The following is a 27,339-nucleotide window of genomic DNA, read 5'->3' on the forward strand; positions in this document are numbered from 1 at the left end:
TTGGCAGCTACAGCCGGCAAACACGGACAGCGTGGGCAACAACAAGCATGCAGATCCAGTCAGTTGCAATAGCGACTCATTAGGAGGTCCTGCATATGCAATCGAACAAACACACTGACTTAATCCCCAAAACGCACAACACCACCAGTGTAAGCATATGTTTACGCTTGTATTGGTGTTAATGTTAACTGTCACTACATTTGCCTGCAGCCTTTTTGGCTTCGCCCCCACCGCCCCCTTGGTTTTTAACTGGGCCGACTGCGCTTGTTGTTTGTTATGTAACTGTAAAAACATGTCAGGCCAGCATGAGTGCGTGTATTTATGTGTCCATGCCTGCAAGTGTGTGTGTACATGTGAGGGTCCTTTGGCCACATGAGTGAGCTGCTCTGATCGCCAGAATTTAAAAATAATTTGGCGGAAAAACAACCACTTTTTAACAATTTGCAACCCTTGCAGATAACATTTACTAACAAGCCTGTTTCGGATTTAACTTTTAATTTTACAAGTTACTTTACTTTAAATTTAATTAACTTGGAGTTCATTTACCCAATTTCTATTGTTGTTGTTTATTGTGTTATTAAATTCATTAAAACTAATTATGATCCACAGAATAACACAGCTAAATCGAAGTCACATTAGTTTGCGGAGCTGTTATGCTTTTCACATTGTCATAATTGGAAAGGCCTACATGGATAATTTGTTAATTTAATTTGTTTTAATAGCCAATGAAAAAATAAGACTTTGAATGTGAGCAATGAGGATAGACATATGACTTCAGCCGACATTGGTTGTCTTTTCCAGAAATGAGAAAGGATGTTTTATTTTCTTTATATAAATTATTCTATTTTTGGGTTTCAGTGCTTAAAAACAATAAACCTAGGTCGATTTTACGAATTTTTTTCTGAAATCTCCAAAGCGAAATGATATCTCGCAGTATATGGATATATGTTAAGAAACAAAAAAGTTATAATTGTATTTCCCTTTTTTCCTTATAGACCCAATGGGATTGATATCAAATAATATCATCATATCATATTATATTATATTCCGAATTATAAAATACCAGTAACAAAAGGAATACTTTTTGCAAAGTTTCATTCAAGAAGATTTAGAACTGAGGGTCTTGCTTGTGTAAAATTATGATACCCTCTGCAAGGGTATAATAAGATTGATTTAGTGGCTATTCGGTGTTTAAGGGAGCCTTCCAGGATTATTAAGCTTATGGCTTTTCGGACTTTGTATGTTTGTTTTGCACTTTCGCCTAAACAAGCCATGGGAGAATAATGTATCATTGTTTTATGAACTTAAATTAAATGTATATATATTGTGATGACTCAACGTAAGTCAAAACAAACGAATAAGTTACAACAAGTGTAAACTTAATTAACAACTTAAATGTTAATCATATGGAAACCGAAACGAATGCTTTCAACAAATATTAACTGATTTGCAGACTTCTATTTATGGCCTGCATTTCAGTCCAATTGAGTGACTGAGCAATTAAAGCCACACATATAATTTTCGAATTACGAGTCTACAGAATAAATTATAAGCAGTAATTTATTCAAGCATGCATAATAAGCCCACGCACACAAAATTTCTTTTGCTTGAGTTATTGTCAAAATTATCCCCAATGTTTCTTGCATAATTGTGTTGAGTTTTAGTTTTGGCCTGCTTCTCCTACCCATTATCCTGGCTAAGCCTTTAAAGTTTATTTTAATCACCCATTCAAGAAGTGGTTATAGTGCTGCGTGCGTGTGCGTTTGATTAATGAAGATTAATAAAGGGGTAAATTGGTACCGATCTGTACAAGGTTAGTTTGATGTGCTTTGAATATGATTTGGGCTTGACAGTTTATTTGCTTGAGTAGATTTTCTCAAATTTTATAGCCAATGATATGATTTAATTAGGCTATTTGTGCACATTAGAGCATAGGACCGAACTAGTTGACAATTAGTTTTCCCTTTTAATAGCTGTGTAGGTTTTCGCATCATGAACTCGAAAAGTTTGATATATATTTAATGTCACTCTTTGAAATTTCTTGACATTTTTTGTATAATTTTAAAAATGATTTCTCATTGCTTAATATGGTCTCCGTCGCACAATTCATACTGAGCGTATAATTGAAATATCGTGACTCGGCGCTCCGCTCATATATAAAATGTTATTAAAACGCACAGAACCAGAAGAGTAAGCACAATGTGAAAACTAGACGTTGCGGCCATTATAACATCGCTTAAAATTTATGACAGCACTTGCGGCGCTTCGCGATGAATTTTATTTATTTATTTCGCCGCCTCTTTTGCCATTGTTCCAGTTCCGAAATTTGCTTGCCGGCAATAAGATTAAATTGCCACTGTTTCCTTGGCAATGTACTATGGACATAATAACCAATTTTTGTGGCATTAAGAACTTAAAAACGAAGCAATATATTTGGGTTTTGTTTTCAAATTAAGTTCATAATAACGATAGGATGGTTTTGAAGAAAAATTGACGTGATCCTGAGTTTTTAAGGAATTACATTATTTTTTTAATTTTAATTTTTTTAAAGTTTTTTTTTCTTGAATTGGAAATACAAAATTTTAAATATTAAAATAGTTAATGGAAAAAAGGGGACGTTGCAAGATTGTTATATAATTAATATGCAACGAAGTGCGTAAAAATGCACTTTAAAGTGCATTTAACTTAAATTGAAAAAAACTTAAATCAGTATGTTAAATGGAATGTGCCGGACTATTTTGGTAGTTCATTTCGAAAATTAGTCATTTTCTCAAATTGTTGGTTTTAACATAAAGAAAAAGAACGGGTAAGTAAACTTAATTTATATTGTTCAATTGCACAAACACAAACTACATGGTACTATTAATGAAATTTAATAAGAAATAGCTCTTAAATTGTTATACCCTTGCAGAGGGTATTATAATTTTGGTCAAAAGTGTGCAACGCAGTGAAGGAGACATCTCCGACCCTATAAAGTATATATATTCTTGATCAGGATCACCTCCTGAGTTGATATAGCCATGTCCGTCTGTCCGTCTGTCTGTCCGTCTGTCTGTCCGTCTGTCCGTCTGTCTGTTTCTACGCAAACTAGTCTCTCAGTTTTAAAGCTATCGAGTTCAAACTTTGCACACACCCTTCTTTCCTTTGCACGCAGTATATAAGTCGGAACGGCCGGGATCGGCCGACTATATCCTATAGCTGCCATATAACTGAACGATCGGAAATGCCATAACTTTGGTGTTTGTAAAGTTAGGAAGTTGGGATTTTATATGGGTGTTATATTTGGCCAATCAATCCGACCTACCAAATTTCATAAGGATCGGCCGACTATATCCTATAGCTGCCATATAACTGATTGATCGGAAATGCCATAACTTTGGTGTTTGTAAAGTTAGGAAGCTGGGATTTTCTATGGGTTTTATATTTGGCCAATCAATCCGACCTACCAAATTTCATAAGGATCGGCCGACTATATCCTATAGCCGCCATATATCTGATTGATCGGAAATGCCATAACTTTGGTGTTTGTTAAGTTAGGAAGTTGGGATTTTCTATGAGTTTTATTTTTGGCCAATCAATCCGACCTATCAAATTTCATAAGGATCGGCCGACTATATCCTATAGCTGCCATATAACTGAACGATTGGAAATGCCATAACTTTGGTGTTTTTAAAGTTAGGAAGTTGGGATTTTTTATGAGTATTAAGAATGCATCATATGAATATTTTTGGAGAATATAATTTACAGAGTATTCTGCAAGGGTATATCAACTTCGGCTCCGCCCGAAGTTAGCTTTCCTTTCTTGTTTAAAATAACACTGTTATAATTTTATAGTTGCAAAAACTAATTGTAGTATTTTCGTGATCGAGAAATGTGAACTGCCGTGTATGTAAGTACACCGATCGCAAAAGAACCGACAATGCAAAGTCAGATTTAAATTAATTTGTACTATGGAAAATTTGATTAAAACTTAATGTAAATGAAATTCGCTACATGTTACGGTAAATTTAGAAATTAAATATTGGTTAATGCCATTCAGTTATAACTTATTTTCCTGACAGCGTCGTCTTACTTTTTGAGGTTAAAGTGCTACTTCAAAAATATGAAGCTCTTTATCTGGTTTTCACTGTTCTTAGTGAGTCATGGGAAGCTTTCGGAAGATAACATAATAAACGGTAGATCGTTATTTTTAATTTCGCCAGTTAATTTTATAATAATTAAGGCCGTTCACAAAACATTTCAGAGCTGTGCTTTAAGCCGGATGCTGGACCATCTTGTCAAAAATTGAAAACATTTTATTGGAACAAGGAACTGAAACGATGTGTGGAGACCAAATATTTAATGGAGCCTTGTGGCTTTTTCTACAAAAAGAATACATGCACTGAAATATGCTCTAAGGAATCATGGACTTTATATAATTTGGAAAACTATGTTCGCACTTTGCATTGAAATATATATCCCTTTATATTCTGCTTACTGTTAACAAGTAATTAAATTACGTGTATATAATTCCTTGACAAATTTATTAAATTGGCTTTAGTGATATTTCTACTTCAGTTAGCTGTCATCATGAAGGGCCTGAACGTTTTGGTCGTACTCGCTTTATGCAATCTGTCCTTCGGCATGCATGCTCAAAGTCCTGTTTATAGTAGTAAGTAAAATGTATGTTCGCTTATGGAAAATGTAACATCGCTGTCACATTGGTCTAGTTCTATGCAAGCGAACAGGCGGATCAATATCTTGCTATCAAGACAACACTTGGGGCTTTGATGAGAGGAGTCGAAAATGTTATCATATACGTAGGGGTCAAGGACCCTGTGGCTTTTTCGATGGTGTACGGGGTTGCAAGGACTTCTGCATAAAAAAAAGCATGACATCTATTTTAAAAAATGTTGTGACGTAGTACAAACAAGGTAGTATAAACAATAAAATCAATAACAACTCAAATTCCACCAGAATGCAATTGATGGTTTCCCAAAAAAATTTTAAAACTTTATAATTTACAGGCATATTAAAAAGATTATTTTAAAATAAAATGGTAATAGATTGAACCCGACATTTGGAAATCGGTGAAATTTTAAAAATTAATTTAGAAATCTGTTTTTAAGGTACCTAACAATTGCTTCTGCGTTTCTTTTGGTGTAAAAAACAAGTTTGTTGCATAAAAACATATTGGTATAAGAGAGCTTTGTTCACAACTATCGTTTAGCCGTAAAAATTAAATTTTCTTTGGTATCCGCATGACAAATTTTCAGCTCTATATAAGAAAATAAGTAAATAAAAAATGTTAGTTACATTAAAGGCAGTTGCTATGTATATCCTTAGCAACTGTTTTTTTCTTTTATTTAGCCTTTACACTTTGCAGCGTGGTGATTCTTTAACACTCAGAAACAGTAAGTGGAATAAATAAAATGTGCAGTGCACTGGAGCCTTAAATATATTACCCAATTAGCGTTATGCAACAACCGCGGAAAAGAAGACTTTTGCTTTGAGGAAAACACTTGGAAGTTCGACAATATAACTAGAACATGCGATCCTGTCATTCCGGAGAAGGAACCCTGTGGACTCTTCACTAACGAACAGGCTTGCAGAAAGTTCTGCATAAAAAAATCAGAAAATGTCATAGTGGAATGAAAACTGGAAAAATGAGCAAAAGTCGAAATATAATGGATTAACCAGAAGTGCTGTCTCTATATGCAAATTTTCTAATGGTTTTTACAAAGCATGGTAATTAATTTTCGTTATCAACAATGATCTTAACAGAAAATGTGCAAAATAATAATCCGAAAGATAAATTTTCAAAAATTATCAGGGCCGTAATCAAAATATAGATTTTTGACATGACTTAGAGCATTACATTTTTTGCTTGGCAAGTCAAAAACAAGTTATGTTTAATCTCGCACATTCAATTTATATTTCATTCTTTTTTTGTTTGCTTAATATTCGCATGTAAGATGCTCCAAGTAATTAGTGTAACTTGGATGAAGTAAGGTGCCTTACCAATAATGTACGGGTTTGTTGTTAAAATCACGATCCGAGAATAGCACGCATTTTCTGTGACTCCAAATAATTAAAGAAAAATATTATATAAATTAAAATATTCTAGGAAGTTATAATTATAATTCTTTAAAGCCGATTGAAATTTTACGCGACTGTAATGATTTCAATGATTTTTAACTTAATATTATATTAACATTTAACTGAACAAATAGCGTAAAACCAAGGGTAAGAATTTTTGACTTCAATAGAAACTAATGTATTTTTAATTAAATTTCTTCAGAAACAACTAAATTATTGGCTGCGTGATTTTCATCTCTATATTATTACTACTTTTAAACTAAGATATTTTTGTCGGATTTGGCAGCCACATATAAGTGAAAGACTTTTCGAATTGGAGTGTAAATAAGAATTTCCGTTGGCATGAGCTTGCTTGTTATACCCGTTACTCGTAGAGTAAAAGGGTATATTGTATTCGTGCAAAAGTATGTAACAGCTAGAAGGAAGCGTTTCCGACCCTATAAAGTATATATATTCTTGATCAGGGTCACTAGCCGAGTCGATATAGCCATGTCCGTCTGTCCGTCTGTCTGTCCGTCTGTCTGTCCGTCTGTCTGTCCGTCTGTCTGTCCGTCCGTATGAACGCTGAGATCTCGGAAACTATAAAAGCTAGAAGATTGGCATTTTGCATGCAGATTCTAGAAGTTCCTACGCAGCGCAAGTTTGTTTCAAAAAGGTGCCACGCCCCCTTTATCGCCCACAATCGCTTATATACGATTTTAAAAATTTAAATATTTCGGAAAAGTAAAAATGCAGTTTTATTGTGTTTATCAATACCTATCGAAATGTAGAAGAAATTTTTCAAATCGGACCATTCGTTAAAAAGTTATGCGTGATCAAAGTTTCTATCTCCATCTCCCTCGCACTCCCTTTACCTGAGTAACGGGTATCTGATAGTCGGGGCACCCGACAATAGCGTTCTCTCTTGTTTTTCCTTCGTTTGTTTGTCGGCTATATGAAGTTCATCAAGCAGCTTCACTGGAGCATGTGTCCTTGGCCGACCATTGTCCTTTGCTTTGTTTGTTGTCTGGTTTGCAACTGCCGCTAATGAAACATACTTCTGGCACTTTATTTCATTTGCTCTCTCGCCTCGCCCTAACAATCTCAGCCCCTGCCAAGGCCCAATCCACTCCCCTCGCAGCATTTAGCTCATTTTCGCCGGCTTGGCTCAAGTTTTTGTGTCCTTGGTTTTATTAGATTTTATTTGCTTAGTCTTTATTTGTCTTCTGCCTCCGTTTTCCCTCTTGCCGGCATTAAGTGTCCAATTTTAGTTCAGGGCTTCCACTTGTCGGGGTATTTTTAGGGTGAAAATATTATGACACCCATCAGTTGACGGCGTGATGATTTTAAATTCTAGAATTTTAATTTGTAAAAAAATAATAAAATTGTACGGTTCATGTAGTAAACAATGATTGAGGCCAAAAGCCAAATGTTTATTTTCTTTCAACTTAAACTATTTTCAAAAGCAAAGCAAAGATAATGAAATTTTTTTTCTTATATGGCTTAATAATAATTGAATTGTTTTAACAAATATATATAAATATAAGTACTATTATGGCTTAAAATGTTATATTTTTACAAAGCAAAATTAGGCATTGGTTTGGCAATTTTAAATTTTTGTTTCGCAATCATTTCTGGATTGACCATTTCACGGACGAAAGTTTTTGAAACTATAGGGTACTTATATGCCGCAGACCATGTTTAAGCTACTCCTTTTCCTTTTGGCCAGTTTTCTTTTGTGCTCGGCTTTCGCTTGCCACAGCAGGATCCTTGTTGCTGGCTGCCGCTCCTGTTCTATTTGCTTTGGCCTTTTGTTAGTTTGTTCTGTGCAGAAAACTTTGCTCAGCCAGCTGGCCACATATGCCCCAGCATCCTCATTTGGCTTCTCCTCACTTTTTTACACATCTATTTTTTAGCAAATTCGTCAAGTTTGTAAACACAAATTATGACAATTAAGTTGACTGTTGACTTGTTTGAGCTCGTCGTCTGCAAACTTTGCCTGCAATTTAAAAAAAAAGTGGCCAAATTGCATTAAATTCCTGCCGAAACCGTTGACAGCGAATTCAATTAGGAAGGCCCAGAAAAAACACCCGTTTGACATTCCGGATCGAGCTTAATTTTCGTTTTAATCTCCGTGCATTTGCAGTGCGCAAAGTTTGGGCTGCCATTGGCACAGGTGCCGGAGCTCACGCAGAGTTCGTCCTCGGGGCAAGGAGGTGTTAAAGGTGGCCGGCAGCCACAATTGTTCATTAGATTAGCAAGTTGGCAGCAAAAGTTTGCAGCCCGGGCCCGGCTCAAATGCCACTTTCACGGCTGCTGACACACTTGAGTTGGATTGCGTTTTCTGCCTCTGGCCCGCCCGTTTTCCTCCCTTTCCATTTCCTTTTTCTTTTTGCAATTGCAGGAAATTTTATGAATTTTCTTATCAATTCAAAAGGCGAGAAACGACAGAAATTTACGTGCTCAAAGTGGCAAGTTGTCACAACGACAAGCCAATCTATATCTGTGCAAGTGTGTGTGTGTGTGTGTGTTAGCCAACTTTTGGCTCTTTTCGCCCCGCTGCTGCACCACCACATCGCTGTCTCAATTTGTCATTGAAGTTGCCGCTGTGCTGCCGATAAGAAAGTTTTCACTTGATATAAGCAAATGCGGCTATTGATGGTAAATGTTGGCAGTTAGTCTTCCCCCTCGACTCTTTGCTGTTTTCAAGATTTAAATTGAATTTCCAAGATTTTTTAAAGTCTTACAGCCAGAGTTTGGCGGTCTTAAACGAGAAGAAATCACAGATGATTTGGGCTTGAAAAATGAAAGAGCTTTGTCACCATTTACTCCCAGCACTCTGCCAATTAAACTTATCTGTAATTGCCTTAAAGTTTGAATCGAGTTTTTAGGAGTTTTTAAGAAGTTTGTACTTAATTTGAAGCGGTGTAGATTAATTCGTCTTATCTGCAGTCATAAAATATTTATTAACAAAAAATATAATAATAATAATAAAAAATAATATATAAAATAAATAATATTAATAAAATAAAAATGTAAGATTAGTTTGTTTCACTCATTTTAACTAGGGCTTCACTAAGAAAATGATAATAATATTTTAAATTTTAGTTTTTGGACTCTTAACAGTTGTTTTATTAACTTAATCGTTTAATATTTTTTAATGCATATGTTCATATGCATTTTCAAAACAACATGCAAATGTGCCGCTAGTGAAAAGAAATGGAACCGTTTTGTCACCATTTAGGCCGCGCTCTCCGCCAATTAAACTTATCAGCAGTTTCGCTTTATCCGAATTAAGCAAGGTGCTCACGTGGAGGACACGCAACTGGCCTGCGGAAGTGTGGAAGTGAGGAAAATGGCCGGCGAGAACAGGTGGGGGAAAATGGAAAATGTTTGCCGGCAAAAGGAGTCAGGACAGTCACCGAAGTGCGTAAGGCAACACTCCTGTGGCGGCGCGTGCTACATAATTAAAAGGATGCCTCGAGTTGGCAAGAGCGTGAGAATAAGGCGAGAGACAAACTATAAAATAAACCAAAGGCTGGGAAATGCGAGGGGCGAAATATCACAGGGAGCGGCACACTCGAGCGCATAAAAGAGTTTTTATTACCTGGTTCGGGTTCAGAAATCCTAGTCCTGCGCGACCCCAGCCTGAATAATAGCCAGTGCGGCTCATTGTCCTTTTCCGGTAATAATTTCGCATTTACCCCCGGCACGGTGGCAACCTAACACGTTTGTTCTGCTGGCTGCCCGGCCAAATTAGCTGTGACAGCCGCGTGGCAAAGGCGCTCCTGGCCAGCTCCCTCCATGTCCTTGGCTCCGGGGACTCTTCGGCGGCTTGAGACATACCTGAGGCGACTCCCTGCGACCACGTTATCATTTATAATGAGTTAATTACATTTAATACGCATGTACAATGGCCTGTTGAACATGGTGCACAATTAAATGTGACCCTGGCCAAAGGAGCGTCGCCAGCAATAACAACAAAGGATAACGTGGCCATATCTCGTAGGAACGTGTGTGTGTGTGCGTGTATGTGTATGTGTGTGGGTGAGCTTAACGCTTTAAGCAGTCATTGCGTTTAATGGCTGCTTTGAGGTTTATTAGCTGCTGATTGTAAGCGTAATTACATCTGCCTAAGCTGCCTGAATAGTGCGGCATACTTATAGGCCAGAAAGGAAACAGCATTGTTTCGTGCAGTTATTAAATTTAAGACCTAAATAACTTTCTTAAATTATATTTTTAGTTCTACAAATATCACTATAAAACAAGAAAGAAAAGCTAACTTCGGGCGGAGCCGAAGTTGATATACCCTTGCAGAATATTCTGTAAATTATATTCTCCAAAATTATTCATATGATGCAATCTTAATACTCATAAAAAATCCCAACTTCCTAACTTTAAAAACACCAAAGTTATGGCATTTCCAATCGTTCAGTTATATGGCAGCTATAGGATATAGTCGGCCGATCCTTATGAAATTTGATAGGTTGGATTGATTGGTTAAAAATAGAACCCATAGAAAATCCCAACTTCCTAACTTAACAAAAACCAAAGTTGTGGCATTTCCGATCAATCAGTTATATTGTGGCTATAGGATATAGTCGGCCGATCCTTATGAAATTTGGTAGTTCGGATTGATAGGCCAAATATAACACCCATAGAAAATCCCAACTTCCTAACTTCACAAACACCAAAGTTATGGCATTTTCGATCAATCAGTTATATGGCAGCTATAGGATATAGTCGGCCGATCTTTATGAAATTTGGTAGGTCGGATTGATTGGCCAAATATAAAACCCATATAAAATTCCAACTTCCTAACTTAACAAACAGCAGAGTTATGGCATTTCCGATCAATCAGTTATATGGCAGCTATAGGATATAGTCGGCCGATCCCGGCCGTTCCGACTTATATACTGCGTGCAAAGGAAAGAAGGGTGTGTGCAAAGTTTCAATTCGATATCTTTAAAACTGAGAGACTAGTTCGCGTAGAAACAGACAGACGGACAGACAGACGGACAGACAGACGGACAGACAGACGGACAGACGGACAGACGGACAGACGGACAGACGGACAGACGGACATGGCTATATCAACTCAGGAGGTGATCCTGATCAAGAATATATATACTTTATAGGGTCGGAGATGTCTCCTTCACTGCGTTGCACACTTTTGACCAAAATTATAATACCCTCTGCAAGGGTATAACAATAGTTAAAATAAATTACTTTCTTATCTTTTAACAAGAAAGGAAAGCTAACTTCGGGCGGAGCCGAAGTTGATATACCCTTGCAGAATACTCTGTAAATTATATTCTCCAAAATTATTCATATGATGCATTCTTAATACTCATAAAAAATCCCAACTTCCTAACTTTAAAAACACCAAAGTTATGGCATTTCCAATCGTTCAGTTATATGGCAGCTATAGGATATAGTCGGCCGATCCTTATGAAATTTGGTAGGTCGGATTGGCTGGCCAAATATAACACCCATAGAAAATCCCAACTTCCTAACTTTACAAACACCAAAGTTATGGCATTTCCGATCAATCAGTTATATGGCAGCTATAGGATATAGTCGGCCGATCCTTATGAAATTTGGTATGTCGGATTGATTGGCCAAATATAAAACCCATAGAAAATCCCAACTTCCTAACTTGACAAACACCAAAGTTATGGCATTTCCGATCAATCAGTTATATGGCAGCTATAGGATATAGCCGGCCGATCCCGGCCGTTCCGACTTATATACTGCGTGCAAAGGAAAGAAGGGTGTGTGCAAAGTTTGAATTCGATATCTTTAAAACTGAGAGACTAGTTCGCGTAGAAACAGACAGACGGACAGACGGACAGACAGACGGACAGACGGACATGGCTATATCAACTGAGGAGGTGATCCTGATCAAGAATATATATACTTTATAGGGTCGGAGATGTCTCCTTCACTGCGTTGCACACTTTTGACCAAAATTATAATACCCTCTGCAAGGGTATAAAAATAACAAATATTTAAGAAACATTAAATTGAAAGAAGCTTTAAAATTTTATCCATATGGTAACTTTATTTTTATACCCTTGCAGAGGGTATTATAATTTCAGTCAAAAGTTTGCAACGCAGTGAAGGAGACATTTCCGACCCTATAAAGTATATATATTCTTGATCAGCATCACCAGGAGAGTCGATCTAGCCATGTCCGTCTGTCCGTCTGTCCGTCCGTCTGTCCGTCCGTCTGTCCGTCTGTCCGTCTGTCCGTCTGTCCGTCCGTTTCTACGCAAACTAGTCCCTCAGTTTTAAAGCTATCTGCTTGAAACTTTCCCAAAAGTTGTATTTCTATTGCAGGTAGTATATAAGTCGGAACGAGCCGGATCGGGCCACTATATCATATAGCTGCCATATAACTGAACGATCGGAAAAGCCATAACTTTGGTGTTTTTAAAGTTAGGAAGTTGGGAATTTCTATGGGTTTTATTTTTGGCTAATCAATCCGACCTACCAAATTTCATAAGGATCGGACGACTATATCCTATAGCCGCCATATAACTGATTGATCGGAAAAGCCATAACTTTGGTGTTTTTAAAGTTAGGAAGTTGGGATTTTCTATGGGTTTTATTTTTGGCTAATCAATCCGACCTACCAAATTTCATAAGGATCGGCCGACTATATCTTATAGCTGCCATATAACTGAACGATTGGAAATGACATAACTTTGGTGTTTTTAAAGTTAGGAAGTTGGGACATTTTATGAGTATTAAGAATACATCATATGAATAATTTTGGACAATATAATTTATAAAATATTCTGCAAGGGTATATCAACTTCGGCTCCGCCCGAAGTTAGCTTTCCTTTCTTGTTCAGTTTATAAATCACCATACAAATTTTTAATTTTCGTTTTCGTAACTTTGATAATAAAACTTTTATTTTTAGTATACAAATATTACTACGAAACAACATTTTAAGTCTATCGTTTTATAAATACAGTTATTCACTGATCTTATATATTGCTCACATTAAATTTAAACGATGTACCTATACAACTATGTAGCTATTTACATTTTTTTTGTGTATTTTTAACTCGTTACATTTGGTTAAATATAAAAATTGAAATATTATTAAATATAAACCTATCATTACACGCCGGTAAAAAGAATATTTTTAATGTTGTATTCACTAAAATAAAATCCTGTTTTAACAACACAATTATAAAAAGCTAGAATATTTGTATTAACTTTTTTAGATGCTTTAATATACAGTAGAAGAAATGAGTGGCATTCGTCATTCGGTTGATAGACTTGGAACAACTTGTCCGTAACTAAAACAATATGCCATTTATCAATTCCCCATTTTTCATATCAGCAGACCGATGGAGTGGGCGAACTAAAAACATTTATCCACATCCATACCCGTTTACCGCCCACGGAAGAACTGCCCCTGTGTTGTGCATACTTTCGGGAGCTGCCATCGGCCATATTACGTATACGTGACAGCAACTGGAAATGGAAAATCCATTCTCAACGCCTCTTGGCGACAAATTCTTTGCAGACATCTAAGCATTTAGCAATTTGCGACCACGCCCACTCCGAACCCAATTTTTGGCTGCTAGCCATTGCATTTCTCAGAGAACAAAAAAAAAACAGAAATTTAAAAGAAACCAAAAAATTATTTTAAACCACAATTTTGGGGTTCGTTTTGTCTCTTTTTTATACCCTTGCAGAGGGTATTATAATTTTGGTCAAAAGTGTGCAACGCAGTGAAGGAGACATCACCGACCCTATAAAGTATATATATTCTTGATCAGGATCACCTCCTGAGTTGATATAGCCATGTCCGTCTGTCCGTCTGTCCGTCTGTCCGTCTGTCTGTTTCTACGCAAACTAGTCTCTCAGTTTTAAAGCTATCGAGTTGAAACTTTGCACACACCCTTCTTTCCTTTGCACGCAGTATATAAGTCGGAACGGCCGGGATCGGCCGACTATATCCTATAGCTGCCATATAACTAATTGATCGGAAATGCCATAACTCTGCTGTTTGTTAAGTTAGGAAGTTGGGACTTTCTGTGGGTTCTATATTTGGCCAATCAATCCGACCTACCAAATTTCATAAGGATCGGCCGACTATATCCTATAGCTGCTATATAACTGATTGATCGGAAATGCCATAACTTTGGTGTTTGTAAAGTTAGGAAGTTGGAATTTTCTATGGGTTTTATATTTGGCCAATCAATCCGACCTACCAAATTTCATAAGGATCGGCCGACTATATCTTATAGCTGCCATATAACTGATTGATCGGAAATGCCATAACTTTGGTGTTTGTAAAGTTAGGAAGTTGGGATTTTCTATGGGTTTTATTTTTGCCCAATCAATTCGACATATTAAATTTCATAAGGATCGGCCGACTATATCCTATAGCTGCCATATAACTGATTGATCGGAAATGAAATAACTTTGGTGTTTTTAAAGTTAGGAAGGTGGGATTTTTTATGAGTATTAAAAATGCATCATATGAATAATTTTGGAGAATATAATTTGCAGAATATTCTGCAAGGGTATTTCAACTTCGGCTCCGCCCGAAGTTAGCTTTCCTTTCTTGTTTCCCTTTTTTTTGGCAAATAAAAATTTTGCTTTGTGCCTCCTGTTGTGCCTCGTGTCCAGGCTCGTGCTACTGACAGCTGCAAAATTTGTGCGCTCTTGTTCATTTGTTTGACTGCCCATTGTTGCTGCCTCTGTGTGTGTGTGTGTGTGTGAGCGAGTGTTTGGGTGTGTGCGCTTGTTTGTTGTTATGCCAAAAATTGAACACACAAAGCAATTGCTATGCAACATTTGTGCAGACATGGCCCGTGGTCAAAAAAAAAATCTCAAAACTCCAAAAAAAGTCCAAATAAAATTGCTGTACAATTGGACGAGTACAAAGACTTTCTTGTACGGGTGTGTGCTGGAACGCTTAATAGTTTTATTGCTGGCCACAAGCGGTCTTGCTACTCAGCAATCAAGAATTTCATGGAACGATTGGGATGGCTTTATAAATACTGAAATACCAAAAATAAAGTGTATAAATGATATATGTACATGGAAGAGTACGTAAGAAAAAATGTTGAAATTATTAATTGCGTTTTTTTTATTTGCTTGTAATTATTATCAATTTTTATTTTTTTGTGCATCTTCTGTTAATATGGGTAAATTATTTTAAAATTCCTGATGATCTATGGTATTTGAATACCGCACATTTATTTGTAACAACAATTTTTTAATTAATACTTTTATTTTTTGTGTGATTATTTTAAAAATGTTCTTTGAAAACTTAGAAATTAAACCTTTTCATTAAAATTACATTTTAAAATCCCATTATAATAAATATTTAAAAATAATTGATTTCTGTGACAATTTTTTGTCCCAATTCAGGAAGAGGTATTTCTGTTACGACCCTTCCACCTTCGTAAAAAATTTTGATGGAAACAGTTTTGGCCAGCACATTCGTTAGTTGTCATGTCATGTGGTCAATTGTTTATTGTTAACATGGTCAATTCAACGCCTCCCATCCGCCTGCCCTGCGGCATTTATATATATATATATCTGAAAATATCAAATTACTTGGCTTTCTTTTGATGCGGCTCAAGAATGTATATCTTGAGCAATTTGTGGCTTTGGCATGGCTGTCAGCACAGTTCGCATTCAGAGACGAATTAATCCGTTTTCATCTGCTTGTCAAAGCTGAGTTGATAAACGGAGCTGGAGATTTGGCCAAAGAAGGAGACTTGAATACTTTAAGACCACCGAAGTGCAGCCGTTTGGCATTGCAGTTCTGGCTAATTAGGAACTAGATTTCGGTACGGTCTCGGATGAATGTGCGTCGAGTGCTAAAATGGCTAATGCACTTTTCTGCTCCCACTGACAGCCGAAGCGGAAACTGAGGCTGGTTGCTCAACCGTGGGCGGGGCGAATATTTTATGGTTTGACAAAAGACAGGCCACCGCACAGAGATGGCCGACTTCATCATCAACAAAGCTGGTGCCTTGGGCGCAAATTTCAATGCGTTTCAAGCATAAAATAAATGTCCACTAAAAATGTCCCTGGCATTGTTGTTACTGTCCTTGGGGGCGTGGCACAACTGGGCAGCTACGCAGAGGACGAACAAAAGGAAGACGGGCAGAAAGCTTAAGGGCGTTTTTTACACCTAAAACATAAGCATGCCTTATTTATTTCTCTTTCGGTATTTTTTACTTAAAATTAAATATAGTTAATTAAAAAAAATGTAAGCAAATAAAAATGTTTAATCTAATAATAATAAAATAATAATTTCACAATATTGTTTAATAAATTTCTTGGTTTGCTCAAGTTTTAGTCTTTACTAATATTCAGTCAACATCTTTGAAAAAATAAAATTTCTATTTATTTATATAATATAATTTAGCTTACAAAACTGTTATTTTCTTATTTTTGTATTTACATTTTCATTTTGTAAGATTTTATTTTGAATGTTCTGTTTATTAAATATGTGATTTTGTAACTTAACTTAGCTGACCATTTCGATTAAGTGTTATAAGAAATGTCGCATTTAATAATGTGATAATAATGTTAAAAATTCCACTTAGAAATTAGTCAAGTATTTTCTCTATAAAATTTATTCAGAATCGGAAACGAATTATTAAATGATATATAATTTTGTATTTCCAATTCTCGATTTCAACTCCGAATAGACTTAAACGAGAAATTACACAAATATAAAAGTTATATTAAAATATTTTCGGGGTGGATTTATTATATATATATTTTTATATACTTATATATAAGTTAATAAAAATGGCTTTATATCAAAAGTATAATTTTTGTAATTCCGCTTTTATTTAGTTTTTATCTGAGTGCCACATCCAGCTCTCGTACATGTCTCAAGGACATGTTCATGGCTGACTGCCTCGGCATTCTCACTGAACTGGACTGGACTGAGCTGGCCCAAATCGCTGCAAGTGCTTTTAAGTCGTTGTCAAATGCAAAGAGCACAATAATTCAAATTTATGACGCGCAATTGTGCTCACACACTTTCCCTGCGCCTCCACCCGCCCCTCAGCCCCGCGGCCCCTCGAATTCGTCCTTTTCGCAGGCATAAATAAAGGAAAACTTGGAACGTGCGTCCAGCTGAGTGGGCGGTGGCTCGTCATGGGGTATGTAAATTTAGTGGCCCAGAGATGGAGAAAAGAAGCGTAAAAATTCTATAATTTGTGGCTCTCTCACTGAGCAATTATTTTATTTCTTCGTCGTCCGGTTCTTTGGTATGTGGGATAGGCGAGGTCGCAAGAAAGTGAAGCTGTTGGAAAATTATCTGCTTTTGATTTACGGACTTTGTTGGACGCAGTCGTAAAATCTGGTAAAGCCTATGTCGGGTAATTTCGGATTCGGTGATTTGGTCCTGGCTTTTGTGGCAAGTGATAATAAAATTGGGACATCGAGAAGTTGATCTAGATTTGAGCTCATGCTCTGATTTTCGATGGTTATGAAAGCTTTAGTACTTGATGGAAATAAATTGGTAATGAAAACAGAAAACTAGCTGAGTTAATGGTCGAACAATTCATTCATTTTATATCAAAGCAACACCGAAAATTGCAAATTTATTTAATTGCTTAAAATAAATCCCGAAATAAAAGCTATTCTCTGCACCCAAACAAGAAAGGGGTCATCACAAAAAGAGCCTGGGAAACAATAAAAATAGCATTTAGTTGGCTGTGGTATTCAATTAGACTACCAACTGCCGCATATGCCAGAAGAAAAAACATCAAATATTATAAAGAAAATATGCACATTTGAACAATTAAAAAGCAATATCTATGAAAACATTTATGGGGCGAGGTGCAAACTATTGTTTCGATTTCGTTGTGTTTGCGGATTTATAAACAAATCCCAATGCAAATCAACGACACCGAACAAATGCAGTTTGATTTATATTTATGCTGTTGCAGCAGGCGTAAAAAATCAAACGACAACTGCCAAAAAAAAATGCAGTAGTAATGCCAAAAGAAACTTTGGTAAAATAAAATGCAAATAATTGCGTCTGACAAATAAATTAAAACAAATGCACGAGAAAATGCCGCAGTTGTTCGGCACAAAAAAATGGAGGCCACACAGAAACCAGCACAAACATTGATTAATACGAGGCCAAATGCATTAGGCCAGCACACATAATTTACGACCGCCTGCCACACAGTCCAACTGTCTATGCATGCACAAACATTTATTTGTTTAATGTATTTTGTAGCCATATTTATATGCCGATCGCCTCCATTGCAGCCACTGCCGTCGTTGTTGTTCCGGGGCATTTATTTCCGATGCTGTCGATGATGCTGATGTCTATGCCGATACGCGGCGTATACGTAATGCGATATGTTCTGTTTCCACAACTAGAGCAACAGAAGCAATGGCAGCACGAAACTTGGCCAGAATGACAGCTGCACAAACACGACTAAACCATCTACGTCTCTAGGCCAGAACTCGCTACCAACCGCTGGGTGGCAGATAGTCGATATTTTTTTTGTGGTGTTCTCTATCTGGTTGGTCGCTGAAATCGCCAAATATTTTCAGTCTACTGGTTTGAAAAATCGGTCATTGTCACAAAATGTTTTAAGTTTTAGTGTCAATTTCTTTCCTGAAATAATTGGATACTGTTCAGAGTAAGAATTTTTGGAAATATCATTTTACACAGCCTTAAATTTTTATGGCAAGCTTTATATTTTAATTTGTTCTATTCGAGTATCTTTTAAGTTGTATCTAACGCAAAGTAAATTTATTTTGATTAAGTTAAATTAATAGTTTTAGTCTATTTCTGTATTGTCGTAAATATTGTTTTTTAGAACACATACAACTTTTATTATGTTTAAATGATATATTGAATGATAGAATTAATACCCGCAAGTCTCAACAGTATAAAAGGGCTATTGTTATATTGAGAGTAATTAACAGTTTTAAAAACTGTAAAGTTTCACAATTTGGTCACAAGATTTGAGAGCCAAGGGTATTTGCCTCTGTTGTTTGGTTGTTCGGAAAATAGCATTTGACATGCGGGTTCAAAACGTTTGGCAGCCTGTTTGAATTCCTATTTGCATTGCGTGTGTTTTGCCTGGATCACCTGTCCTCCGCCGACGCACCTGCCCATTGTCCAGTGCCCATTGCCCATTGCCATTGCCTAGATGTCAACACCCCGCTGCTCGCGAAAATATTTTTAGCACAAGGGCAATGGTGGCGACAACGACAACGAAAACCCAAAAAGATACACACGAGAACACATCCAATTTTGGCAGCAAGCAAAAGGCAATAAACACAAAACGCAACCAATTGAGTTCGAATGCAAATATTGGGAAACTCGTCGAGGGCAGACCAGCAGCAAAAACAACACCAGTAGGCAAAGGGTTGCAGGAACCCAAAGAACCAAAGGCTAACGCTCCGAATTGAAATTGAAAAGAATTTCGCGCCATTTAACAGTTTTATAGCAAGCAAGTTTCCATTGAACACGATAGGTTCAAAAGATTTTTCATTTATTGGGTCAGAGTTTTAGAGGTGTTTTTATGTTTATTATCATGGGCTAGTTGACTTATTTATAACTAACATAACAATATGATTTTTAAGGTATTAAAAACAAATTTATTTTAACTTAAGAGGTTGTATGTTGACTGCTAAAAATAAATGCGCTTTCTGCTATTTCTGTTTTTGTGTATTTCCTTAAATAATTTGCAGTGCTTTGCAATGGTTTAGGCAACCTTTTTACTGTTGGCAACAGTAGCAGGGCAATAAATTGGGTGTTTATTTTCCATCAAGTCTTTGTTCACTTACTGCCTTGCAGCAATTGACAGAGATACTTTGGGGCAATACTTCAATACTTGCCTTAGGTTGATGCGTTGTGTCACACTATTATTATTTAAATTGCCCAGTGTGCAATTTCACAACTCAATGCCCAATGGACAGTCGAACTGACAACATAATTTCAGCACATGACAACTTTTCTAATGAGAAAAAATCGCACACTCACATACCAGAGCAGTCTTTCTTTTGAGGATATCAAGCTTTGCTTTGCTTTGAGCTTTGCTTTGAGATTGTTCCGAAAATGTGCAGTTCATATGGGAATATGTGCTCCAGAGGTTGTCTGCAGTTGTCACTTGGGTGACCAAAGGAAAACTGTCAGAAAGCATATCACAAACATTTGTCGTCGGCTGACAAATCTAGATATGAGCCGGAAAAATAGAAACACTAGTACTCTGTATGCATATCAAACGAAATTTATTTTTCCGTGAAAAAACGAAAGAAGCTGAACGAAATAAACGGAAAATGCTTTAAGGAAGTGCGTCCTGCGCTCTCTCACTCTCTCCTCAGCCAAGCCTCTCTATTCGTCCTCGGTGGCATCCAGGATGGTCTTAAAGGCGAAGGGCTCAAAGGCGTAACCAGCGCCCTCGTAGAACTTGCTCATGAACTCCACCCTGAAAAGAGAGTGGCCGGGTTAGACTCTGCCTCACAAACTGCTGTAATTAATCCAATCTCACCAATGCAAGCGCAACGTGTGCAGGAAGGCCGAGAGTCCTTCGATGAGCACCAGGATGCCCACTGTGAGCAGCGCCCAGGCCCCGAAGAACACATAGATGAGAATGCCACCAATGTAGTTGTCGTAATTGAAGCCCATGGAAAACACCATGTTCCACAGCACTTCGGAGAGCTCTGCAAAGGGGAAATTCAAATATATTTCTCAGGTATTTTTGATGACAATTATATTTATAACCTTAGCGTGTGTTATTTTTTGGATTTTTTTTCACTTAACAATATTTACAATGCGCAATTTATAAATTGGTGACAATTAGCGTCAAATCGTAAATGATAAACGCTTTATTACTGCTTGGAATTTCCCTAACCTTTGCGTGCCAAATAGGCGTGACTTAAATTTATATACTCCAAAGTAAATTAATAAAATTTATTTTTTGTCTATGTGGAATTCCCTGATGGAATTTATTAAGTTTGGAAGAAGTTATTATTTCGAATGACGAATTTAAATATTAACAAGAGAAAACGCTATAGTCGGGTGACCCGACTATCAGATACCCGTTACTCAGGTAAAGGGAGTGCGAGGGAGATGGAGATAGAAACTTTGATCACGCATAACTTTTTAACGAATGGTCCGATTTGAAAAATTTCTTCTACATTTCGATAGGTATTGATAAACACAATAAAACTGCATTTTTACTTTTCCGAAATATTTAAATTTTTAAAATCTTATATAAGCGATTGTGGGCGTTAAAGGGGGCGTGGCACCATTTTGAAACAAACTTGCGCTGCGTAAGAACTCCTAGAATCTGCTTGCAAAATGCCAATCTTCTAGCTTTTATAGTTTCCGAGATCTCAGCGTTCATACGGACAGACAGACGGACAGACGGACAGACAGACGGACAGACGGACATGGCTAGATCGACTCGGCTAGTGATCCTGATCAAGAATATATATACTTTATAGGGTCGGAAACGCTTCCTTCTAGCTGTTACATACTTTTGCACGAATACAGTATACCCTTTTACTCTACGAGTAACGGGTATAAATAGTTGAAAAATGTATAATTTAATTTAAAACTTCTTTTGAATTGAGCTCTTATCTTTTTTGTATATATTGAATTTTCTAAATAAAAAATAAAATTTATTAGTCTTGCAAAAAGTTTGGATGACAAATTTAATATGGTAATTTATGCAGGAACGGAACAAAGTTTAAAGGAAATTTAAGTCTGGAACAAAGTTTAAAGGAAATTTAAGTCTGCTTTCCGTAGCTTTGGTATATTAAAATGTCGAAATATTTAATTGTTATAAACAAAAAATACTATAAATTTATTTAAAAGTATATACAACATTATATATAATAATAAGGTAATTAAACTTACGTGCATGAGCCAGGGACAAGGCCCACAATCGGAGATAGGAGGCCGTGTGGGAGACCGTACTCAGGACGTACTCGATGGTGTGGATGGCCTGGTGGATGAAGATCTCGCCCATGGCCTCGTCATCGCCGTGACCTTCGCCTCCGCCGCTCTGGGGTTTTGGGGGCGGAGCTCCGCTCATCCTGCGCTTGAACATGATGTAGAGGGGCTTGCCCAGGAGCATCCAGGGAATGCAGATAATCGCAATAATGACGAACACCTGCTGAATGGACTTCTGGCCCTCGAACATGAACTCCTTGCAGGGCTCTGGTGTGTCCTGGCTTCCTTGCAGTATCATGTTGATGAACAGGATCAGGATGGACGGAGCACAAGCCGGCGAAAGAGGTCCTTCGACCGTGTCGTTGTAGGTGACCCACTTGAAGAACATCATGAAGACCATGTAGCCGAACAGCAGCAGGAGGAACAGAACTTGGGGAAGGAACTCCAGGAAGATACTGGCGTACTTCTTATAGTAGGCAAAGTTAACCACTGACATGGTGACTCCGAAGATCATGTGGACCACGCCCACAATGATCGACAGCTTCATTTTGAAGGTGTTCAGGAAGATGATCTTGTTGTCGGCCAACTGCCAAATGGGATCCATGCCGAAGGGGTATGTCTTGTAGACCGTGTCGTTGGGCCTCAGAGTTATGGACTTCAGAGTGGAATCCTCGATCGTTTCCCTGGTGTAATTCATGTGCCAAGCGGAGCCGAAAATGTTCATCGACTTGGAGAACACGTCGTTGTAGATGAAGCCAGTGTAAATGGAGAAGATGCCCATCAGGAAGATGATGTATCGCCCGCCGAAGAAGATGTTGAAGATCTCCTCCTTGATCGAGGCCAGTTGCTTTTCCTTGATAATCAGCCAGGAGGCGAAGAGCAGCAGGATCAGGCCGTGTCCCAGATCGCCGAACATCACGGCGAACAGGAAGGGGAATGTGATGCAGGCGTAAAGGGCTGGATTCACTTCCCTATACGAGGCCATGCCATACGAATCCACCAGGTTCTGGAATCCATTGGTGAACTTATTGGTTCTCGTGTACGTCGGAGGCATCTCATTCGTCTCGATGACATTCATGAACGCCGGAATGGAGCTCTCCGATGTCTTCGAGGCTCGAGCCAGGGCATCCTGGACCGTGGGAATGTCATTGGTGGGCACCCAACCCTCGCCAATCAGACACTTGCCCGTCACATCGGGATTGAAGAAGTTCAGGATGTGGTAGATGGCCTTCATTTTGCGCACCATAATCGACCAGCGTGGCAGATGCTTGGATGCTGAATTCAGGACTCGGCTGCGATGGTCGGCACTCTGGCTGAGGACCAACTTAAGGTCCTCCAGACGGACATTCACATCCTTGATCATATCCATTCGCTCGGCATGCGAGCTGGGACACGGATAAACTGAGGCGTGGTAGCCCGTGCAGACCTTCTTGACCCTCTGCTTCAGCTGCTCGCCCTGGAAGAACGCCACGAACACGGTCTTCAGCACTGGTCTTCCGGTCTCCTCGTCGTCCACCAGGCCATCGATGTCGCTCCTCCGCAGGAAGATATTTCCCCTGGAAATGCGCCACAACATACGCTCGAAACTGAAGAATCTCTCCAGCTTGATGACACCAGCCACGAAGGCCAGCTGACCCCTTTGGGCGGCTCCCTGCGCCTGGGCCGGATCCTCAGGGTCCAGCTTTCGGTTGGAGTCCAGGTTGATGACCTCCTGGTCGGAGAAGAAACCCTCGGTGTTCTCCAGCACGCTCTTGAGTTCCTGCATGTGCCGGAAGTTGGCTTGCAGACTGGCTCCATTGGCGGACATCTCGCGCAGCTCGTTGTCGGTCTTCTCCAGCTGAGCGTCCAGGTCGACGGCCTCGCGAGGATTAGGGGCACTCGGCTCCTCCTCCGGCCGCAGTGTCGGCAGCTTCACCTCGTCCTTCTTCATCTCGGACTCCACGTAGCGGAGACGGCGCTCCATGTCGTCGCATCGCCTCACCTCGGTGACGTACTTCCGCTGGAAGGCACTAACCTCGTCGTTGAGATCGCGGAACTGGACACATCCACTTTCGCCCAGCTCGGCGATGGAGGCGTATGCCGCCTCCGGCTGGATGAACAGCTGGCACAGGGCCATCTGCTCGCTGCGGAACATATCACCCATGTTCTAATCGAGGGTCTATTACTGCAAAAAAAAGATTAAAGAAGATTCGAAAATTAGAATATTTTAATATAATTATTTTTTTTTATTTTTCTTTTTCACCGTTTGAAGTTTTAGAGTTGTTTTATAACTGAGATTGGGATATTGCATAATCACATAAAAGGTTTTAAGTTAATTAACAAAATGTTATATATTTTTTTTAGAATCGGTAAAAAAAAAAAAAACTTTCAACAAAAAGTTTATTTTGTCTACGGGTATATCTTTTGAAATTCCATATTTGTATTGGTTATTTTTATCTTGTTTTAACAAATATTAAATATTTACTGAAATTCTTTGCTTACATTCTTAACTCATTTGCTTACATGACTAACTTATTTGCAGATAAAAGTGTACCTTTCAACCTAAATTAAACATTTTTATTACCAAGAAATACATGTGAAATTTGATAAAAAGGTTATTACCCATAAAATTAGTTTATCACAAGTTGTAATTATGATTCAGAACCTAAAAATTGGTTGAGGCTAAATAACCTTTTAGACAGAAACTTAACAATGTATAGCTTTTAAATAAAATATTATAAATGGGAGCAGCAAATTTTTTTAATGATTTATTTAATTAAAAATAAATATATTAATAAACTTTTTATTATTGAAACCCTTTTTTTGTCCCACTGCATGGCCCACTTTATTACTTATTTAGGTTAATGAGTTGTTTTGACGAACTTTAATGGGTCTGCGTCTGTCAAAGGGTTTGAACATTGTTGATCCAACTGACGCACGTTGTTTATGGTCGGTCCACTTCAATGCAGTCCCTGCCAATGTCGCAATCAATCATCTAAGTGGAACTCAACAATTCAGAACAAAACAGAGCCGAAACGAGCAGATTAGATTAGGGGTCGCCGTGTCTATCGAGATCGTTTCGCCTGTTATCTACTGGCATTCGGGCCTATCTGGAGTGGGCGTTGAGCGCATTAATAATTTGAAATTATTAACAATTACCGGCAATCACTTGGTTTATAAATAAGCCCCGAAAGTCGTTTATTGCATTATACGCTTATTGCCCGCACAGGACCTGTGCAGTGTCTTCTGATAACCGTTTTGGGCATGCCAGATTGCAGATATTTATTGGTTAGACCACTGCCTGGCCGTGATTTTCCGCCTGTCTGGCCATAAACCCATGATTGACTCTCGCTCTCGACTGGCTGATAAAAAGACGCGCAGTCTGTGGCCTCACTTCAGTTATTTTTTGATAGTTTCGGCTTGTCACTGATAGCAGAGATTTGATTTACAGCGGCGGGAAGTGAGTTTCATATATTGTCGGAATTGTGGAATTGAATGGAATGCTTGTTGATTTCTTAATTGCTCCATAAATGAATTTGTGAAGGAAAAGTCTGTTGGGAATTATGTAACGCTGCCAATCAAATTTAGATTAATTGGAGTGCCTGGTTACGAAAATGTATTGGGTCCTTCAGTTTATAATCTCTGAAAACTTTCTAAGTAAATTAAAAATAATTTTATTTACTTAAAAATAGAAAGTGATTAGTAAGAGTGACTGATAAAAATGTTCGAAATCTAAGTTTAAAAGCTTCGACTGAATTAAACAAATTCTTCATTAGAAACATTAAACTTTAAATAAAAGTTACTTTACAATGTCAAAATGAAATAAATTTTTGATCATTTTATTCTTTTCTCAACTTTGAAGAAACACAGTTAGAGTATCTTTTTAGAAGGAGCATGATTCAATGAAACTATACAATTAAAATAAGTTAAATAAATAGGAATGCATGTAAAATACTGAGGTTAATTTGTAAGTAGAACATAGTGTTCAGAAAATCAAGGGTCAAAATCTTACAGCAGTTTTAAATAAAATTTATGTTAATTTTATTTAAATTTAGTTGGTAAATTGTACCAAAGCATCAACCTGGATTGTTGAACTCATATTTACTAAGAGTCAGAGACCCTGCAATTCCCACAAACGGTTCATATAATTGATTAAGTGCAGCTCGTTGGACTTTGCCGATGGCATCGTTGGATAAATCAGTGCAGGCACGAACTTATCGGATTCAGTTTTGTACATCAGTCCTAGCCATAAATCTGCACAGACCAGACAATTGTCTTTAAGTTGGCCATAAATCTTTAGGGGGCAAAACTTCACGCAAATGTCTGATTATCGGATAGCAAATGCCGATTCCCATTCCCATTCCCAGTTGTAGTTCCCGCTGGTTTATGCCCGTAATCATGGCTTCACTGGGGATTGTGCATTGGATTGCAGGCGGCGTTACGGGGCTCATTAAGAAATCCGTTCGTGGGCCGTAAAAATATTATCGACAACGCAATCGGTTGTGTGGCAAATTTCAACTTGACGTTTGAGTGGTTCAATTTGCTCGCCCCACATGATCCATCACGTGCTCTGACGTCACTGGGCAATCATGGCGCCATATAGTGGAAATAAAACATTAATAGCTCCTTATTAGTGTCAGGCAAATGAAAATCGATGTTTAATGTTAGCGAGTGATTATCAGAAACCAATTAAGATACGTTATCGTTAAACAAATTACCATTAAGTCTAATGCAATTTTGAATAATTTTGTGAGGAGTGTTTTTTTTAAAACTTTGCCTAACAAGCGGAACATTTAATTTATGGCCATTCAGAGCTTATCTATGCCAACACTGATAACCTCGCGTTGTTAACCCTAAGGGAGCTAATAATAATTTAGCTAACACGCGCATTAGCAGCATGATTGCCAACGTGGCATATGGGTCTCAAAATAGCCATGAAATATTCACAAGTGGTTTGAAAACAAATTATGGTATCATACACATTTTAGTCCTTCAAAACTATTTAAGGATACTTTTGATTTCAATCACGACACTTACACTGCAGCACCAAAAATGTATTATTGAGGGTTTGCTATTTTTTTCGCGACCTGCCACCTCAGCGGCGCAGAAAGAACTGTGCGATCGCCTAAGACCTGTGGAGCTCTATGGCCAATTAGACCGGGCTAATCTAAACAACGCACCCATACTCTCGCCAAAACGCGGCTAAATGCCATGGGAGAGCGGCCATAATCTTTGTGCCCACACTTTTTATCACACGCTCGGAGCCACTTTGCGATTGTGGCCCGCAGAACAGGCCAACAGCTTATCGCCGGTCAGAGAAGGTAATCGTAATCGGCGAGTAGCCGAAACACAATTATTGCCGTCCACTCCCCGA

At 38.0% G+C, this 27,339-nt stretch overlaps 3 protein-coding genes across 3 annotated transcripts; 2 read left to right on the forward strand and 1 right to left on the reverse strand.

Moving 5' to 3' along the window:
* Positions 1-4,066: 4,066 nt before the first annotated feature.
* LOC108045849 lies at positions 4,067-4,551 on the forward strand. Its single transcript, XM_017125290.1, has 2 exons — positions 4,067-4,175; positions 4,244-4,551. Exons 1-2 carry the CDS (start codon positions 4,103-4,105, stop codon positions 4,447-4,449), a joined length of 279 nt encoding a protein of 92 aa, XP_016980779.1. The 5' UTR covers positions 4,067-4,102; the 3' UTR covers positions 4,450-4,551.
* Positions 4,552-4,569: 18 nt separating this feature from the next.
* On the forward strand, positions 4,570-4,947 carry LOC108045848. Its single transcript, XM_017125289.1, has 2 exons — positions 4,570-4,651; positions 4,710-4,947. Exons 1-2 carry the CDS (start codon positions 4,570-4,572, stop codon positions 4,901-4,903), a joined length of 276 nt encoding a protein of 91 aa, XP_016980778.1. The 3' UTR covers positions 4,904-4,947.
* Positions 4,948-20,294: 15,347 nt separating this feature from the next.
* On the reverse strand, positions 20,295-27,110 carry LOC108045865 (V-type proton ATPase 116 kDa subunit a1). The gene is made up of 4 exons (XM_017125317.1): positions 27,003-27,110; positions 21,951-24,150; positions 20,578-20,749; positions 20,295-20,514 (listed from the first exon to the last, which is right to left on the reverse strand). Exons 2-4 carry the CDS (start codon positions 24,127-24,129, stop codon positions 20,421-20,423), a joined length of 2,445 nt encoding a protein of 814 aa, XP_016980806.1. The 5' UTR covers positions 24,130-24,150; positions 27,003-27,110; the 3' UTR covers positions 20,295-20,420.
* Positions 27,111-27,339: the final 229 nt, after the last annotated feature.

The sequence above is a fragment of the Drosophila rhopaloa genome, unplaced genomic scaffold (genome assembly GCF_018152115.1).
Source record: "Drosophila rhopaloa isolate 14029-0021.01 unplaced genomic scaffold, ASM1815211v1 contig_2, whole genome shotgun sequence".
NCBI lineage: Eukaryota > Metazoa > Arthropoda > Insecta > Diptera > Drosophilidae > Drosophila > Drosophila rhopaloa.

Excerpts from the sequence above, each read along its gene's own strand:
- LOC108045865 (XM_017125317.1), bottom strand. The coding sequence starts at position 24,129 with ATGGGTGATATGTTCCGCAGCGAGCAGATGGCCCTGTGCCAGCTGTTC. Across the intron at positions 20,750-21,950 it reads CTTGTCCCTGGCTCATGCAC|AGCTCTCCGAAGTGCTGTGG; the intron begins GTAAGTTTAATT and ends TCCCCTTTGCAG. Across the intron at positions 20,515-20,577 it reads CACACGTTGCGCTTGCATTG|GGTGGAGTTCATGAGCAAGT; the intron begins GTGAGATTGGAT and ends CTCTCTTTTCAG.
- LOC108045849 (XM_017125290.1), top strand. The coding sequence starts at position 4,103 with ATGAAGCTCTTTATCTGGTTTTCACTGTTCTTAGTGAGTCATGGGAAG. Across the intron at positions 4,176-4,243 it reads GGAAGATAACATAATAAACG|AGCTGTGCTTTAAGCCGGAT; the intron begins GTAGATCGTTAT and ends AAAACATTTCAG.
- LOC108045848 (XM_017125289.1), top strand. The coding sequence starts at position 4,570 with ATGAAGGGCCTGAACGTTTTGGTCGTACTCGCTTTATGCAATCTGTCC. Across the intron at positions 4,652-4,709 it reads TCAAAGTCCTGTTTATAGTA|TTCTATGCAAGCGAACAGGC; the intron begins GTAAGTAAAATG and ends ACATTGGTCTAG.